The sequence below is a fragment of the Staurois parvus genome, unplaced genomic scaffold (genome assembly GCF_062004578.1).
Source record: "Staurois parvus isolate SC_StPar_1 unplaced genomic scaffold, SC_StPar_1.0 ptg000114l, whole genome shotgun sequence".
In the NCBI taxonomy this organism is placed as follows: domain Eukaryota; kingdom Metazoa; phylum Chordata; class Amphibia; order Anura; family Ranidae; genus Staurois; species Staurois parvus.
Genome location: NW_028317910.1, coordinates 2,887,537 through 2,903,808, shown reverse-complemented (window position 1 = coordinate 2,903,808; position 16,272 = coordinate 2,887,537). Strand labels below are relative to the sequence as shown.

Below are 16,272 nucleotides of genomic sequence, written 5' to 3'. Positions count from 1 at the left end.
GTTACTAAACCCAGAACAGTAAAATGAATCTGTATGTGCCGTAAAGCATGCTTGTTATACTCAATGTGGCACGTAAGAGGTTAACCACTTAACCGTGCTGTAATGGAATGACTGCTACAGCACAGTATCCAGTTCTGGGAGGGCATCATATTACATCCTCCCAGAATGCACGCCCCTGGCGCTGTCAGTGATCGCCATGTCCTACGTACACAGCTGATCACATGACTAGGTAAAAGGCCAATCACAGCGGCCTTTTACCACGTGATCAGCTGTGTCCATTGACACAGCAGATCACAAAGTAAATACAGTTGTTGATAACTGGCAAATGTCAGGACATCTGCGCTGATAATCAGGGCACATCAGTGAAGGAGAAAAATTACCTGTTTGCAAAATTTTATAATGCAAACAAAAACTTTTTTTTTTTCTTTATAGTGCAAAAAATAAAAACCCCAGTGGTGATTAAATACTACCAAAAGAAAGCTGTATTTGTGTGAAAAAAAATAGATTTCATATGGGTACAGTGTTGCATGACCATGCAATTGCCATTCAAAGTGCAACAGCACTGAAAGCTGAAAATTGGCCTGGGCATGAAGGGGTAAAAGTGTCTGTTAGGCAAGTGGTTAATCCTCTGCATTGTGTAAAACATGTTTGATCCTGTCTTTTCTAGTCCTCCCCTTCTACTATCCCCATTTTATCTCCTGATAGAACAGCCTTGGGGGCAAGCTGCACATGCTCCGTTTGGTGTGTTGCTAGTTTTTTCCTTGGGAGGGTGCATGTGATCAGCATAGGGTCAGGGGTCCTCAATGGACAGTGAGGAAAATAAACTCCTACGAGCTTTAACCAGTGCTCAGCTGGACACTGAAAAGTCACAACTGCTGAGAAGGCATTTGGCAGTTTATATTTACTAAAATTGCATTTCCATGTGTGCTGTGGGAGACCAGATATAGTGAATGAAGTGTCCTGGATTTAATAACACTATTTTGTTTTTGTAGTTTTCTCTTTATGGAGTTGAACAGATGAATTAAACCTTTTTTTTAAAAATGTGGAAACATTCATAAGTGATATCTTGGGTTTTCACATCTCAGAATCCTGGCATTGTTACGGGGGGTGTTTTTTTTTTTTTTTTTTTTTTTTTTTTAATATAGACTGTAGTTGAGTCCTGGACCACCTCCTATATGTCCTTTTTAAAGGGACACTAAAATCGGTCCCTTACCTTTTTTTAGTTGTCAAATATGCAGTGTGAATTTCAGCCGATCTGGGCCTACCTCAGGTCTGGTTGGACTCCAGCACCACTGCAATGCATAAGTAATTTTGGACTTTCTCAGCTGATTAAAGCCCAGAAGAAGTCATTGAGGCGGGAGCATGTCCAAAGGCTTGAAGCGGAAAAGAAGCGCCTGCATACAGTCCTGCAGATACAGTACTTGCTGCAGTCTTTCTCTCGGGATCATGTCCAGGGAGACTTTAAAGATGGACTTAACGGAGCCATGTACATCTCCTCCAAGGAACTGGATTATCTAACAAAGTTTGCAAGGCTCATCTGCCACAAGAGGTTCAAACACATGAGGTAAGTTTGGAAACTGATTTGCCCCTGGTATTGGGACATCTTACAAGTTGTAGACAGCAGGCTGGGAGAAAGGGCCACCAGCACGTTTCATTGGTATTTTATTATTTCAGTTTTCAATGGAGAAGAAATCATGGGATTTTTATCTGGAAACCTATGCTTATTTTGTGTTTTTCCTACTTCCAACGTGTCTCTCAAACACAGCACTGTCGCATGATAGAAAGTGTAAAGCGTATTCTTTCCATGCTCCAGAAACTTAGGTGTTTCTGCAGGCTTTATTGTGAGGAGTTAAACTGAACATAAAGGGCATCTAAGGGGCTAATTCAGATCAGATGAAGCCTAGTTTAGAGGTCTAAGACTACAGACTTGTTCTAACAAAGGGTCATTCTAACTCCTATTTTGTTCATTTTCAGCTCTGAGTGAGGTTGGTGATACAAGAACTGTAAGGGCAGCCATACATAATTAATCTGGTTTAGCAGGCGCAGCTGATTTTTTCAACAATGTATGGGCAGGCCGATTGTTTAGAAGTGAATCTAACGAACAATTTCTGTACAACCAGCTGTCGGGCTTTTCCCTGAATGACCAGTGCCGCAGGCTATAGTCAGTGACGTATTAAGGTTTTGTGCTGCCCTAGGCAACACAAAAATTGTCTGCCCCCATGGACACCGACCAACACAACCCCCCCCCCCTCCCATGGAGAGAGTCTGACATTGACCAACACCGCTAACACTCATAGTCATCTCTGGGAATGAGTCAGGCAATACATACACCACCAAGCAGCCCGTAGCCTCTCGGATCCCACCTGGTTCCCATGAAGCACGTGTCCATTCTTTCATCCCTACTGGGGAGGGTGCTGCCCTAGGCAAGTGCCTTGTGGTAAATACTCCCCTGGCTATAGTATATACAATAGCACAGCAGGAGTGGGGCTAGGAAAAGTGTGTGGGGGGGAAAAAAAAAAAACTAATATCTAGCATAAAATTTGTAGACTGGGTACACTTGGCCACTGGTCACTTGTGTTAATGTTTTTTTCAGTCTAGAAGATGAGATGGATCAGTCAGCTGTCTACTTCTGGAATCTGCTAGAGGGTAATGAGAAAACAGTGGCTGGAACCAACTGTAAGTTTATCACTAAAGCCCAATAAATCTTCATGTAGCACTACCCCCTTAGTCCTTGCTAACGGTTTGGGTCCCCCTATAGTCCCACACAGCTAAGTAATTTCACACACTTGCATTCAGGAGTCACTGCTCCAAAGTTCTAGAATGGGGTGATTCCAGAGGGCTGGTCTGCAAAGCCTCTAAGCTCTGACCATTATAATTTGGCCTGCTAGCTGTTCACACCCTGGCTGCTACTCAGCACTCCTAGCTAACAATTGAGGTCTAGCTCCCCCTAGCTGACTAGGAGGGTGCTACATTCATGATCAAGTGACCAGCACCACCTATCAACTGTTGACTAGCTTGGTGTATCAAAAGCCAAAATGGTTTGGGCTTTGGATAGATTAAGGATTAAAAGCCCAATAGGGTTAAATCCTCACCTGTATCACTGCTGAAAATGCTTAACCTTTGTCCTGCAAAGATGAAAAAGGGATTTTAATGTTTCAGGAGTGCAGGAGAAGACACCTTCATAGCAAGCATTTATTTTGTGAGGGAAGTGGCAGAGGAAGGATCTCTAAGTTGGCGAATAACTTTGAGACAAAACGTGAGAATTAAGAGCTGCTGTAGCTGACTTCTTGGTACATGCTACAGGACTCAAATTTCTCCTTTCTGCCTAGTGTGCCATTGGCTTTGACTAGAATGGAGCGAAGTCCTATTGGGAGTTCTGACCTGGCATTTTCTCATGTGGGTAATGTGGAGCAAGTTTCTCCAGAGCCAGAGAAACTGATGGGCCTATCAGCGGTCACCTAGACTTGTCACCTTAATTAACTCTGTGCAGACCTTTGCAGCAGATGGAAAGGCACATACAACTCTTAAGTATATGGACTTTAATTTCCTGAATTAAAGTTCACTTCCCTTCTGTTATGCATAATCTATGACCTGCATTTACTCTTCACTTAGATAAATATTTGAAAGACCTCATTGCCAGAATGTTGGATTGCGGTTACTTTGAAAGTGTCCCTGATCCTCCTCCAGAGAAGAAGCCAGAGGTTTTACCTGAGGAGCCTCCAAAGACTGAGATTCACAAAGTGGCAACGCTTGAACTAGTGAGAGAGCAAGGTGTGTGTTTGAAGTTTTTGTAACACACAAAGGGTTTTCAATTTGAAGCTCTAGCCAAACATACATTGACATGTTTCTCTTTATCCAGTCCTGTGTTTTGTACACATTTCTGTTTCTGGTGGTCAAGGCTTCCTTTAAAATGTACTGTATAAAAACTGGATAACATTTTCCCATCTAAGCACAATGGTGCATTCAATATGCACTGCAATACACCCAGCGCAAGGTCATCTAATGCCCAGGGTACAGATGTCAAACTGCGCCCCCCACTCAGATGCACGAGGCATGTGTCGGCAAAAATCCCCCCCAAAATTAAGCACTAATTGGCACCGTAAACCCCTAGGTATAACCCCCCTCAAAAAAACACCCTCCTTGGTACACATCCTCACCCCTCAAATTTCCGCTCAAAGCACAATTCCCCCCCAAATTTCCATTCTAGCATAAATACCCCCCCAGTCACCCTTGGTGGAACAATTCCCCCCCCCCCCTCCAAAAAAAATGCACACATCCTCTCTCCTCAAATTTCCCCTCAATCATCCTTATGAGCACAAATCCTTCCCCTTAAACAAATTCTCCCCCCCCCCCTTCCAGTTATAGGTTGGGGCAGTTTCTGTTGTACTGTTGGTATATAGGTGAGGGGATGCACTGGACACCTTTGCTGCCATTGTGCTAAATGATGGGGTTCCAGTGCGCCCCTGTGCTTTTTGAGGGGTGGGCTCCCTCTACGCTTACCTGCCTGCAATCCATCCATTATACTTGTGCTTCTACTATGGAGGCTTTCATAATTTATAAAGTTAGGGCTGCTGAATACTGGGGTGCCGTAAAGAGGCTCTGTAGCTTACACTTGTATTTGCAAATGTGTGCAAACTAAACCTGTGTTTAACATGAACTGTTAGACATTACAATTTGGCTGGTTGGTAACTTGAGCTGGGAATGTGTATGTGGTTTTTTTTTTCCCCTCTTTCATGCATTGCTCTTGCATGTACTCCTGGCTGCAAAGGCTAGTTATATATTGGGGCAGTTGCCGTTGTACTAAAAAGAATGTAGGTAAGGGTGGGTAAACAAACTAAAGTACAAATCTGACATCCAGCAAAGTTCCTGAGCAGATTTGGCATATGCAATCCAGCACGAAGCTGACAGGAGTAGTGATGCCACTGTTGCTTACTCCTGTCAGCTTGGAATGCTAGGAATCCTGGCTGCACTCGCCCCCAACCCTCTCATGCTAAAGGCACCTGGGGCAGCTGCCCATCCTGCAACTCCCCACCACCACCTTATCCCGGCTCTGAATACATCACACTAACCATCATGCTTTTAGGTCCAGTAACGTGCATGTTTCAGCAAAATACTCAGAAGTTAAGCAAGCATACTGTACATCTTTTGCTGCTGGACTAAAGTTTGAGACCTCCTTGCTGGTAGTGCTGTTATCTGCTTGAATCGCCAACAAAAATGCTTTAAGACTAAAACTGTTTATACACTAGTAGCTTCAGTCAAAAATTGTTTTAGGACAGTTTGGTTTTCTAATGGTTGGGTCAAATTGATTTTTGACCATAGTGAAAAAATTTGAAGGAGCAGGATAGAATTTTTATTGAACAAGTTTCCAGCTTTGAATGTGGCATTTGTTCCAAAGTCAAATATTAACACAAATGAAATGACAAGTGTTTTGAAAGTACTTTTTGGCAAGTCATCAAATGTCCTAAGAATTTTCACATGAATGCTATAGGTTTAGTATAAACCTATATAATCCCAGTAGAGCAAGATTTATTTTAGTTTATCATTGTTCTGCAGTTGCTAAGACTTTGATGGGGCATTTGATTTGTGGCCTCCAGAATCGCATATTGGGTTTTGGTGTCCAAGGGATTTGGTTACTACCAACCAGACTTGTGTATATGGATGGAGCTTAGTCTGGAGCTAATTAAGCAAATCCCCTTTGCAACTCCCATGCAAATACTGACTTGAGTGTATAACGTAAAATGAGGTAATTCATTGTCTTTCTTCTAGAGTCCTTTGTGGAATGTGTGAAACCTAACCATCGCGAGGTAAGGCATTCCTTTTATGAGAAGCTGTTTGACTTTTTCTTGTATGGCTAAGCTTGGTGGTACTAAAGCAGAATCCTAGGCACAAATTGGATCATTATGTTCCACCTGTTTTGTACTAATAGCTTCAAACTCCTCCTATGATTGTCCTCCCATGTGCATGAATGCCTTTCGAATTGTGAAATCATGGTAACAATTTGGCTAGTGGAAGACAGTTACAGCAAAAATGGCTAGTTATATTTAAACTTTGGGAGCAAAACATAACTGTCTAAAACATCTTGGGTCATCTAGGTTACAAAATGGATGTATACAAACATTCGTTTGTGGAATTGTAGGACCTAACTTTTGCCTCCAAGCAGGAGTAAGTTTCTGACTCTGATCTTCTACTTTACAGCTTTCTATTAGGCCCATTGTGCTAAGAGCTGATCAGATGCGGCCCACAGAGGTGCAGAAAACAGAGGATGTCAAATCCATAAAAGCTTGGCCAGCAGCTATGGTAAAACTGCCAGAGCCAAAGAGGTGGCAGACTCCTCCATTAACTCCACTCGCCAAACCCTGGGAGGGGTCAGTGAGCACCCCACAACCGGCAGCTCTGCCTCTGAAGAAATGTGAATCAGAACCCCCAAAGGAGGTAAAATCAAAACTGAGCTAGGTGGAATTTTGTTTTACAGAATTACTTTAACTTTTCTGGTAAAATTTTAATTTTATGATGGCCATGCTAGACCTACCCAAAGGAGATTTTACACAAATATCTTTAACAAAGGGTAATCTGGCTATAGACAATTGCAACAGTAGCACTACTCCCACAGGAGCCACTGAGTTTGGTTCTCCCCTAAGCTATGCACGCCCAAGCAACACAATCTTCTACATCAGTCAGTAAAACAGTCCTTGAGCTGGTTTTTGTTTGAGGGGTTAACTTGGATTGGATTAAGGGGTATATGGGATGCCCAAGAAACTTCAAGACCCCAGACGAATCTTTCTTCTTCACCCGGCTGCACTGAGGGTATCCCTGGGCAAGGGGTTCCAAGATCTGCCACTTAAGTAGTCCTAGATGAGAACTAGTTGGGTCTTCCACCTGACCGCCCTCTCCCTTTGGCCCAGGGGGTGTAGAAGTACTCACACTGTCCTGTTAGCTTGATGGGTTGTAGCTGCTTTCAGGCCTTACTCTGAGCTGGCTCCTTCCTGCTGACAGGATTGTCCTCCCTAGGAGACTTAGCACAGTGGAGATCCTTCTGTCCAGCATTCAGCCTGTAGGTAGACTCCACACTCCAGCACCTGCCTTCAATCTATATTCCATCTGCACAAGCTGTCATATTTAAGGATTTACATTGGCCTTCATGCCCAGCATCCTACCTGGGGATTGGCCAAGTTCCCCTGATTATGAAAATCTGGGCCTCCTCCTCTCCACCCCTCTTCTAGAAAGTTCTAGCAGTTTCTGGAAGGGTGGGATGACTCCAGAAGCCCTGACCTGTAGAGCCTCCAAGTGTGTCCTGAGGTGAACTCTCTCCCAGTCTGACTCATCCCAAGCTTCTAACAAAAATCCTAGCTAAGCTAGAGGGCGTTACACAACTTTCCTAGGGTAGCCGTGTATATTGGCCTTTCATAATTTGTGGTTCGGAGTACAACTGTATTTTTGGTGAAAATGAAAAGCATTTTTAGTGTTGTGGTGTTTGAGAGCTGAGGTCTTGAATTACAGTGAGTCCAGTTTATAGGACTCATATTTTAGCAGTGGGTTTTCTTACTGCAGCTCAGCCTCGGGTTTGTCCAACAAATGAAGCCTGAAAGCAAGCTGCTCTTGTGCATTAAAGTGGTATTAACCCCAAAACAAAATGTAATACCATTCCAGTTTAACAATCCTTGTATGTGGTGGCTGGCTGCATTGGCTTTCTTTTTTAGGCTTTTAATTTTGTGATTCAACCAGTAACACTTCCTGTTTTTAGAGTCTGCTTTCTGGATGACTTGGTAAAGGGTACACCCTTTTGGACAGCAACATCAGTGCAGTGGGTAGTGTTAGACCAGCAGATTAAATAAACTTGGTGGTTGTAAACGCTTACATATACCCAGTGAAGTGACTGGCCTCCGATGACAGATTAAACAAATCCTCCTACATACGTTCTACTGGTCTATCTGCAGCTGTACATCCCCCTACATCCATTCAAAGTACTGAATTTATACAGGATCTCAGCTCTGACAAGCACGGGGCAGGGAGCTGTCAATCTGCTAAAGGGCCCTCCCAATCACTTTTTTCTCTTGGTGTTAGGAAAATTTGTCAGAAGTGATTCATGCTGATGGCAAAGGAACCGGGCAGCAGAGAGAAATCTCATGGTGCTCCGAATTGAGACAAATGCACACTACAGAGGGATATGCTTCATTTTGTCTTAGCTTAACCACTTTTGCAAATGGAAGACACTCTAGTTAACACTTCATAAAATTACAGTAAGTTTTTCTGAGGTTAATACATTTGTGAAATTGAAATGTTGGCCTCCTGGGAATCTCAAATTGGCACACTAGAATAGGGGAGAATATGATCTGAATTCCTCCTGTTTTCGGCTTTAAATATATCTCCTGCCTAACACTGTTTAAAAATGCCCCTCCGACCCACCTATGTGGCTTACCCTGTGAGGTGTATTTGCCCATTAGCCTGTTCTGGTTGAGTCATGTGTTCTGCAGCTGTCCCCGTTAGTCAGCCACTGCTGCAGGGGAGAAGAAAAGAGACAATGGCTGGACATGGAAGCCTATGAGTGATGTAATCACTCCTGGAATTCCCAGCTGTTGAACATTCTCTCCTTTCACTGCAGCTGCCACTGATTTGACACAGATCACATAACTGGAATGGGCTTAAAATAAGGTGAAGTATATACATATTTTCGCAGGTTGGGTAGCAGGAGGGGGGAGGGAACATTTTTAAACAGTCAAGGATAGGACAGTAATTTCACATTAATCTGTAAAGCCAGTAACTTTTTTTTTTTCTTCTTTTGAAAAGTCTTTCCTCTATGGGGAAAAATCTAAAACCCTTTGTATCTGTTTTAATAAACTACATGTTCTGATTGGATTCTAGAAACGTGAAAGGGCACAAAAACAGACATCTGAAATCAAACCTGCTGATCAGGTTAAGGTGAGTAGGAATAAAATTTTAAAAATGCTAGGTCTGTGCAGTGGTGTGCCTAGAGGGGGCAGGCCGCACTGGGTGACACCATCACAGGGGGTGCAGGATGCCAGCAGAGCTGAGCTCTGAAGGTTCTGGCCAGTTATTGAGGTGATCCCAGATTCCCGGCACAGTGATAACTGCCCCCGGGGTGGAGGTATGAGTATCTGGACCTGTGAAGATATGTATCCCCTGAAGCAACTGTACATGTGCCAGTTTCAGGCCGAGGAAGCCGATCTCCGACTTTAGTGCAGAGCTGCCACAGTTAACGCCTTACAGGCTGCAAGCCGCTGAAGCTGATCCCATTGATCACTATGGGTTGCAAGATCAATTAACCCCGTATAGGTTCAACCTATACAGTGTTAACTGATCTTGCAATCCATAGTGATCCATGCGTTCAGCAATGTGATCAGCATTTTGGCCACTAAAGGATTGCCACGTATTGATCACCTGCACATCACTTGCATGAGAGTGAAGTTGGAGCACGTTCATATGTTTTTGGGACTCTATTATATGATTATACATTTGTTTGCTGATTGATTTGAGTATTTAGTGCTATTTGCATTTCTGTTGTGTGATGTATGACAAATAGCACTGTTTGCACTATTGTTCCCATGGAGGGAATTCACCTGTTGCACATATCATTTATTTAGCATATTGGATCCCTCAAGTGTGGATTTTAGGGGGGATTGAGTGTTGTGCACTTATATATGTTATATTACAATGTTTTATTTTATTCACTTACCATTTTGTAATTCAATTTGATTTTTGGAAGTATTTATCACATTAGTTATGTTTAGCGCTACACCGGGTTTATCACTTTCACTTATTGGGTATAAGTCTAGTGTCAGCAGCTTTAGGGTTAGGGCTCCATTTAAGCGCAGGAGGATCCTTTTTTATATTGGCTTCAGCGGTTTGCAGCCTGTAAGGGGTTAACCGGCAGCTCTGTGCTAAAGTTGGAGATTGGCTTGCAGCAATCTATCGGCCTCCTGAATCCATATCCCTTTTCCTGGACGACTTTGCCACCTGGCTTCCCTTCTTCCTCTCCTCCAAGCTACCGACCATCATCCTCGGATTTCAACATCCCCATCAACATAAACAACCCGGCTACTTCCCAACTCCTCTTTCGTGCTCACACAGCACACAGTCCTCCACCCACACCGATGGGAACACCCTGGACCTTGTTCTCTCCCACCTCTGCACCCTCCATAACTTCACTAACACCCCCTTCCCTCTATCTGACCACCACCTCCTCTACCCCCCTTCCACCTCCTCTAAACCCCCCCCCCCCCAGCGTAAAACCATCACCAGCCAATAACCTCCGCAACCTGAACCCGGCCCATCTCCACCCGGTAGCTGACCGTCTGTACGACAGTATCCTTCCACTGTCATGCCCTGACCTGGCCACTACTGCGTCTAACGACTCACTTTCCCTCCATGCCGCCAAGCAAGCCTATTTCGTAACCCTCATCAAAACCTGCTCTCTTCCTCCTCCCCCACCTCCACTCAGTACCTCACTCACCACCCACACAAGATTGCCAATCATTTCCAATAACAAGATTGCCGCAATCCGTAAGGACATTGTCAATTCACAATCTACCTCTCCACCTAGCCCCCCTCCCTCCATCACCCCCTCAACTCTCCCCTCCTCTGATCTCGTAACCGCACTGCCCCACACCATACCTAACGCCCCACGCACTATCACCTCCCCAACGCTCCGCTCCTTCAGCCCTGCTACCACTGAGGAGGTCACTAAGGTCTTCACTGAAGCCCGCCTCACCACTTGCCCCCTAGACCCTATCCTCTCACAACTCCTCCAGTCACCCCCCCTCCTCCATTCGCTCCCGCACCCACATCTTCAATCTCTCCCTCTCTACTGGCACATTCCCCTCCCCCCCCCCCCCAAAGCACACATCACCCCCATACTCAACAAACCCTCCCTTGACCCCACTGACCTAAACAACCTTAGACCCATCTTCCTGCTACCGTTCACTTCCAAGCTCCTTGAGCGCTTAGCCTACAATCACCTTAGCACCCACCTCATTGATAACAACTTCCTTGATCCACTACAGTCTGGCTTCCGTCCCCTACACTCCAACTAAACCACCCTATTTAAAATCACCAACGACCTGCTAACTGCCAAAGCTAATGGCCACTACTCAGTCCTCCTGCTCCTCGACCTCTCCGTGGCCTTCGACAGTCGACCACCCCCTCCTCACCAAACTGCACTCCTTTGGCATCAGGGACGCTGGTCTCCTGGTTCTCCTCCTACCTATCCCAACGCTCCTTCAGCGTCACCTATAGTGCTGCCACTTCCCCCTCTCTCCCCCTCTGTTGGAGTCCCCCAAGGCTCTGTCCTCGGACCCCTCCTCTTCTCCATCTACACCTCCTCCCTTGGCAAACTTATACGCTCCCATGGCTTCAACTATCACCTCTATGCTGACGACACACAAATTTACCTCTCCACCCCTCACCTCACCCCCTCTCTCCGCCCGCATCGCCCACCTCCTGAACGACATATCAGACTGGATGCCGCTCCATTTTCTTAAGTTAAACAGGTCCAAAACCGAGCTCCTGGTTTCCCGCCAGCCCATGCCCCTCCATCCTCTCCATCACGACTAGCAACGCCAGCATCAATCACACCCCACACGCCAAAGTCCTGGGTGTCACCCTGGACTCAAACCTTTCCTTCCAGCCTCATGTCCAATCACTATCAAAATCATGCAGGCTCCACCTCCAACATCTCCAAGATACGTACATTCCTTACCCCAGACACTACTAAACAACTCGTACACTCCCTCATCTCACGCCTGGACTACTGCAACTCCCTTCTCACTGGCCTACCCAAACAAATGCTATCCCCACTCCAGTCTATCCTGAACTCGGCGGCTAGACTCATCCACCTCACCAACCGCTCCACATCTGCCACCCCCCCTCTGCCAATCCCTTCACTGACTCCCAATTGCCCAGCGCTTCAAATTACTAACTCTGACCTACAAAGCCATTCACAATGCTGCCCTAAACTACCTAACTGACCTGATACCCAAATACCACCCTACCCGTGCCCTTCGCTCCTCACAGGACCGCCTACTCTCTAGTTCCCTGGTCTCCTCCTCCCATGCCTGACTCCAGGACTTTCCCATCCTCTGGAACTCCCTACCCCAATCCATCAGACTGTCACCTACCCTCCTCACCTTCAGGCGCACCCTGAAAACCCATCTCTTCAGGGAAGCCTACCCCACCCTCACCTAACCGATCTCCTCCACTCCTCCCACTGCCACTTCCTCCTGTACCACTATCCCCTCCCTCCTAGATTGTAAGCTCGAAAGAGCAGGGCCCTCGAACCTCTCGTGTATTACTGTATTGTCTCATTTTCTGTCCCCCTTGCTATTGTACAGCGCTGAGCAAACCCTTTGGCGCCATATAAATACTGTATAATAATTTCCAACCTGTCCAATTTCCTCCCATGGTGGTTTCTGGCACACCATAGTGGCTGTTCTCTCAATCAGACTTTGGGAATGTCATCTAATGTCTAGACCCCTGTCTCCAACTCTTCTCTACACTCCAGTACAGATTAGTCTTGAATATTACCTTGGGTTCCTTGGCAAATTTTACCCTAACATCTGAATTTTATCAAGTAGATATACTGTACTTTCAGACTTGGAGTAATTCTCTTCCCTTCCTGTCCTAAAGACACAACAAAGTGAGAAGAAATCTCTCCAATGAGGGACATACTATTAAGTGGAAATATAAAGTATTCACCAGTGTCCCATGTATTCATATTTGACCACTGCAAATTTAGTTTTTACCTACATTTTAGCCTTGGTGGCAATGGTCATCAGGGGTTGGACTGTATTCGCCCCCATTTCTCCAACTGAGGGCAGAATTATAAAAACCTGACCTATGATTCTCTTCCCTACTCTATTTAAAAAAAAAAAAAAAAAAATACTATGTTTAGCGTGTTGGTAATAAAGACTTCTAGTTTCGGCTTTTTCTGTCCTAACATTGAGGTGAAGTCAACCCTTCAACATTTTGAAATCTGAACAAGAGAAGGCTTAACTTCCGTGTGTGTGTTTTTTGTTTTTTTTTTTTGTTTTTTTTTTTAATAGGAGGCCAAGCTCCCCATTGTGGTAAATGGGCAGATTCCAGTGAAGAAGAGGAATGTCCCAGCACCTATTTGCATTAGCCACCAATCTCCAACTATAAGCAATTCACAGGTGAGTGAGCATCAGTTCAGACTTGCATTTATCTTGAACTATAAACTCTGAATGCACAGCTCTATCACAACCTAAAGTACAATGCACTGCTTTTCAGCATGTAATTTCCGCCTATCTCCTGGGTTTTCATAAGCCTGCACAAGGCTAACCCTTAGGCCGCATTCACACTATTGCACTGTGGGAACTCATGCATACTACTACACATGGTAATGTGCATTGGTGTCTTGGTGTTCATGGTAATGCATCCTAAAGTACCTTTCTGACAGATGTTCATTGCAGCATACAACACATGGTAATGCTACTGTTATGTGCTGTGCTACTAAATACCCTCTTTTGGTCCCTTTTGGCAGCATGTTTAAATGAATGGTCTGTTCTAACACAATGTACTTTAATTGCGGTCTAAGGGTTCTAGAGTGAATACGGCCAGTACCATATCAGTGAAGCAGGGCTGAGCCAGTGTCAACTGACAGTGGGGCTCAATAGTGAGCAAATCGCTATTGGTGCACTCTATGAAGGGAAGGGGGGTGGTTGGGGCCAGGAGTGCCAGCGGGGAAACTAAGAGGATCAGGGCTGATTTGTGCAAAACATTGCAGAGCAGGTAAGTATGCCATGTTTGCCATTTTAATTTAGAAAAATTGAGTTATCACTTTTTTTGTTTACAAACGATTTTATTGTACAAGAGTAGACAGTAGAACAACAGCACACTTTAAAAGTGATATTGTCAGCAAAAACAAGGCACTTTTGAAAAGTACAATACATAAAGGTATATTAACATAACAAAGAAGATAAGAAAAAAAAAGAGGAAGTTACAAGTGCATGAAGTACGTAAATGACAAAATAGGTTAGGTGATACACCTGTCAATAGTACATGCCAGCCAACTTTTACTGGGGATGTTATTAAGCATGTAATAAGTGTCTGCAATCTCTCCATGACTCCCATTTTTTATCGTATAAGTGCAGCTTATCCAGTAGGGTATAATGAATGCGTTCCATAAGCATTACAGTGTCAATTCTGTGTAAAACGGAGTCTAAGGGTACAACATTGGACCTCCAATGTAGGGCAATAGACCATAAAGTGGCAATACATAATGTGTGTATCAATCTCAGATTGGCATCAGAGACCCCTGGGATATGGGCCCCCAACAAACAGGTCTGCATGGACAATCGTATCGGGGCGCCCGACAATAAGGTAGCGACCTCAGAAATCCTACGCCAGATCAAAGATATGGTCGGGCAATCCCAAAATATATGAACCAAAGTACCCGTGCAGTCACAGCCCCGAAAACATAGAGGGGACGTTTGTGGAAACAGTACATGTAGTCTTGACGGGGTATAATACCATCTGGTTAGAACTTTAAGGGCCGTCTCACGAACCGAAAGAGATCTAGAGCTCTTGCATATATTATCCACCATGGAATCCCAATCCTCATCCGAAAAAGTGACGCCACAATCCTCCTCCCATTTTTGTCTGTACAAAGGGGGAGCATGAAAAAGACAGATCAAAAATTGGTGATAAAGATTTGAGATAAGACCCCTACCCCTGGGAGAGTCACGGCTGACACGTTCAAAAAAGGAAATCGGAGAGGATGGGGCAAGGCCAAAGTGCGCTTTAAAAAAGTGCCTAATCTGTCTATAACGAAGGTACTCGCGAAGAGGAACATCAAACAACACGCGCAGCATATCAAAGGTAATATAAGATCCTCCTCTTTGGAAATCAGACAATCTGATAAAAGATCGATCATACCACCAACGAAACATATGAGGGGAAGAAAAGGCTACAACAAAAGTAGGATCCCCAAAAAATGACACACCTGGGGGAATAGAAGAGACTAAACCCAATTTAGATTTGTGTTTGGACCAAAGCGTCAGTGAGTGAGTCACTATGGAGTTATGAAAAACAGTCGATCGGGGGGAGATGTTAGACCATAAAATTCCCGGTAAATAAAAAGGGCGTATCGACTGAGACTCAAACTTGATCCACGGGATTTGAGAGTTAATAGTAGCCCATTGTGACAATTGCGCAAAGCGAGCCGAGAGATAATATAGCCAAAAGTTAGGAAGACCGAGACCTCCCGACCGTTGTGAGCGATACAAAATGGATGAGGCAAAACGTGGATGCTTATTTCCCCAAATAAAATTATTAATAGTCCGCTGAAAATGATCCAAAAAGGTTTTTGAGACCGGAACTGGAAGTGCTCTAAAGAGATAAAGCAATTTGGGCAAAATATTCATTTTAACCGCCGTGACTCTACCCAGAAAGGAGATATGATAACCGTGCCAGATCTTCAGTAGAGTAGAGAGACGCGATACACATGGTGGATAATTAGCCGCAAATATATCCGAGTATCTGGGAGTGAGGTTAATCCCCAGATAGGATATCCTGTCCTTGACCCAGCGAAATGGGAAAGAACTACGGAGAGATGCACTTAGGGAGTCAGGAACATTAACAGGCATGACCACAGATTTGGTAAAATTAACGGTGAGACCTGACACTTTGGCAAAATCGTTCAATACAGCACACAAGTTAGGTAAAGAAGTCAACGGGTTAGTAATAAAAAGCATAACATCATCAGCATACATGCTCAATTTAAACTGTGAAACTAATAATGAATAGCCAGAAATATCCGAATGTGATTTGATCGCCAATGCCAAAGGTTCCAACACCAGCGCAAATAAAAGGGGTGAAAGAGGACAGCCCTGGCGGGTACCTCTACCCAATGTAAAGAAGTCAGAGTTACAGCCAGGAAGCCTAATTCTCGTTTTAGGAGAGTCATACAGGGCATGTATGCCTGCCAAAAACCCCTCACTAAAGCCCATTTTCTGTAGCAAGGAGAACAAGTAGGGCCAAAGAACACTATCAAAGGCCTTGTTTATATCCAAACTCATCAACAGAACCTCTTTGGAATGTAAATTGGCGTCTTGAATAACATTTAGAGTGAGACGAATGTTATCAGTAATAAATCTGTCGGGAATAAAACCCGACTGGTCTGGAGAGACCAAAGAGGAGATGATAGGGGCCAACCGGTCCGCCAAAATACGGCTAAATATCTTTAGATCATTATTCATGACTGAGATTGGTCTATAGTTTTGTGGCAAACAGTGGTCCTTC

The 16,272-nt window shown here is 44.5% G+C and overlaps 1 protein-coding gene across 1 annotated transcript in view; it reads left to right on the top strand.

Annotated features, from left to right (window-relative positions):
• Positions 1-16,272, top strand: part of CAPRIN2 (caprin family member 2) — a 62,106-nt gene that overhangs the window by 5,421 nt on the left and 40,413 nt on the right. Inside the window, exons 4-10 of the mRNA XM_089671678.1 lie at positions 1,326-1,564; positions 2,594-2,676; positions 3,613-3,771; positions 5,767-5,804; positions 6,196-6,432; positions 8,860-8,916; positions 13,056-13,163. Coding sequence (XP_089527804.1) covers positions 1,326-1,564; positions 2,594-2,676; positions 3,613-3,771; positions 5,767-5,804; positions 6,196-6,432; positions 8,860-8,916; positions 13,056-13,163 — 921 coding nt within the window. The remainder of the gene's footprint in view (positions 1-1,325; positions 1,565-2,593; positions 2,677-3,612; positions 3,772-5,766; positions 5,805-6,195; positions 6,433-8,859; positions 8,917-13,055; positions 13,164-16,272) is intronic.